Source organism: Penaeus japonicus, unplaced genomic scaffold (genome assembly GCF_977035675.1).
Source record: "Penaeus japonicus unplaced genomic scaffold, GWHDUDI00000001_assembly GWHDUDI00000010, whole genome shotgun sequence".
In the NCBI taxonomy this organism is placed as follows: domain Eukaryota; kingdom Metazoa; phylum Arthropoda; class Malacostraca; order Decapoda; family Penaeidae; genus Penaeus; species Penaeus japonicus.
This window is the reverse complement of record NW_028234412.1, coordinates 21134991-21137490: the sequence shown is the minus strand read 5'-3', so window position 1 is coordinate 21137490 and position 2500 is coordinate 21134991. Positions and strand designations below refer to the sequence as shown.

Below are 2500 nucleotides of genomic sequence, written 5' to 3'. Positions count from 1 at the left end.
TGCTGCCCCCCGACGCGCCGCCGCCTCGCCGGGCCCTACGCGCCGCCAACAAACTGGTGCCCATCAGGGCCCGCACTGACCGCTACCACCGGAGCACAGTTCCCACTCTAGTCTGACTCTTCAACGAACACTAGTCTACAGACCACCCACCTCACCCCCCCGAGTCCACAATTACTAGTCCAATACTCCTAGTTTACTCTACCTGCATTTGCTTTTGTTTCTCTTGCTTGTTTTGTTCCTTTTTCTTCCCTATAGACTGTTAGTTTTTGTTGTTTGCTGTTTATATTCTTTGTTATGTTTATATACTTTGTCTCTTTTCTGTATTACTATGTATATTTTCAGCCACTGGCTGCATGAAATACAATAAACCGATTATTATTATTATTATTATTATTATCACACACACACACACACACACTTATATATATGTATATATATATATATATATATATATATATATATATATATATACGTATATATATACATATATATACATATATATATATATATATATATATATATATATATATATATATACATATATATATATATTTATATATTTATATATAGGCCTACACACACATATGCACAAAAAGTTACATACATTTAGTCCTGCCGTTTTACTAATCATCTTACATATATTTTCCCAAATGGCCCGGGACTGATGAATATAAATGATATTGGAAGCTCAAAGCAAAATGCATACAAAACCCAATATAGGTATTTGTTCCACATGACATATCTATTCATAGTTTTGTACTGGTACAGACACATGCACGCACACACGCACGCACACACGCAAACACACAACACACACACACACACACACACACACACACGTGTGTGTGTGTGTGTGTGTGTGTGTGTGCATTTATAAGGGTGTGTTTGAAAGTCAAATTTAGAAATTGATATCCGTACTTTGGCACAGAGCCCGACTCTATGGTGAACGGAACCCTCCAGACCTCCGTGCATAATGACGAAAACGTTAAACTGCTAACGACGATTTTTTGATTGCGAAAAAAGGAGAGTCTCTTTTATAAAAACCCAGGATCGTATTACGATTTTGGATTTAATGAGACGTTTTTTTCCTCGCAAGACTCAGGCCAGTATGCGCAGAAGGAGCCGGAAAAAGGAAAATAATCAAGAGGCTGGTAAGAATTATCTATTTTTACTTTCTTCTTTTTCTGCTTCCTCCTGTCTGTCTGTTTGTTCCTCAACTCCCCTTTCGCCTACTTTCTCATCCTTCACCTCTTGTCTTCCTCCCACCTCTCTGCTTTTTATATAATTCTCTCTCTCTCTCTCTCTCTCGCTCTCTATCTCTCTCTCTCTCTCTCTCTCTCTCTCTCTCTCTCTCTCTCTCTCTCTCTCTCTCTCTCTCTCTCTCTCTCTCTCTCTCTCTCTCTCTCTCTCTCTCTCTCTCTCTCTCTCTCTCTCTCTCTCTCTTTCTCTTCTCTCTCTCTCTTCTCTTCTCTCTCTCTCTCTTCTCTTCTCTTCTCTCTCTCTCTCTTCTCTTCTCTTCTCTTCTCTTCTCTCTCTCTTCTCTTCTCTTCTCTCTCTTCTCTTCTCTTCTCTTCTCTTCTCTTCTCTTCTCTTCTCTTCTCTTCTCTCTCTCTTCTCTCTCTCTCTCTCTCTCTCTCTCTCTTCTCTTCTCTCTCTTCTCTTATCTTCTCGTCCTTTCTCTTCTATTCTCTCTCTCTCTCTCGGTCTCTCTCTCTCTCTCTCTCTCTCTCTCTCTCTCTCTCTCTCTCTCTCTCTCTCTCTCTCTCTCTCTCTCTCTCTCTCTCCCTCTCTCTCTTTTCTCTTCTCTTCTCTCTCTCTTTTTTCTCTTCTCTTCTCTCTCTCTCTTTTTTTCTTTTCTTCTCTTCTCTTCTCTTCTCTCCCCCTCCCCCCCCTCTCTCTCTGTCTGTCTCTCTCTCTTTCCGTGTCTTTTTCTGTATCTCGTTTCCCTGTGCTATGCAGGGCGATATCCTCTCGGGCGCAGCCTGTTAACTTCGCTAAATCCGTCTGGAGTCACGTTTAACAGAGCTCAGACCTCGCCCTCCACTGCACGCGGAAGCCTTCTTTATTATAGGAGGAGGGTTTAGGAGTTTGGAGGTGTGTGTGTTTGTTCATTTAAGGTATAGATTTAGTCCTGGGTTTGATTACTCATTGTGTACTTATTCAGTATGGTTTTGGTATTTTTTTTTCTTCCGTTTGATCCTCTATTTGTTTTTATATCATCATTTATTTGTATCAATATTCATCCAGATATAGACTCATTGGTTTCTTTACTCATTTGCCCCAATATTTATCTTCTTTTGGTTTGATCATATGTGTCGGAATGGCAGGGTGAGTCTGCACTGTAGACTGTTAGGTAAAAATGTGTATAGTCTTTCATGGAGGGATGTGTAGCAAACTTTCCTGTCTTTAATCAAAGTTGAGCAGGGAGACCTTTGTTCTAGACTAATAGCTTATTGCAAGTTTGTTGCTTGTGCAATATGACGTTAGAATGCATCGAAGC

At 40.4% G+C, this 2500-nt stretch overlaps 2 protein-coding genes across 2 annotated transcripts in view; both read left to right on the top strand.

The window, feature by feature from the left end:
• LOC147471148 (uncharacterized) overlaps window positions 1-149 on the top strand; it is a 630-nt gene extending 481 nt beyond the window's left edge. The window contains exon 2 of the mRNA XM_086540424.1: window positions 1-149. This exon is cut by the window's left edge and continues 251 nt beyond it. Coding sequence (XP_086396550.1) covers window positions 1-116 — 116 coding nt within the window. The 3' untranslated portion in view covers window positions 117-149.
• Window positions 1-2500, top strand: part of LOC122254818 (uncharacterized) — a 520719-nt gene that overhangs the window by 244167 nt on the left and 274052 nt on the right. The window lies entirely within an intron of this gene.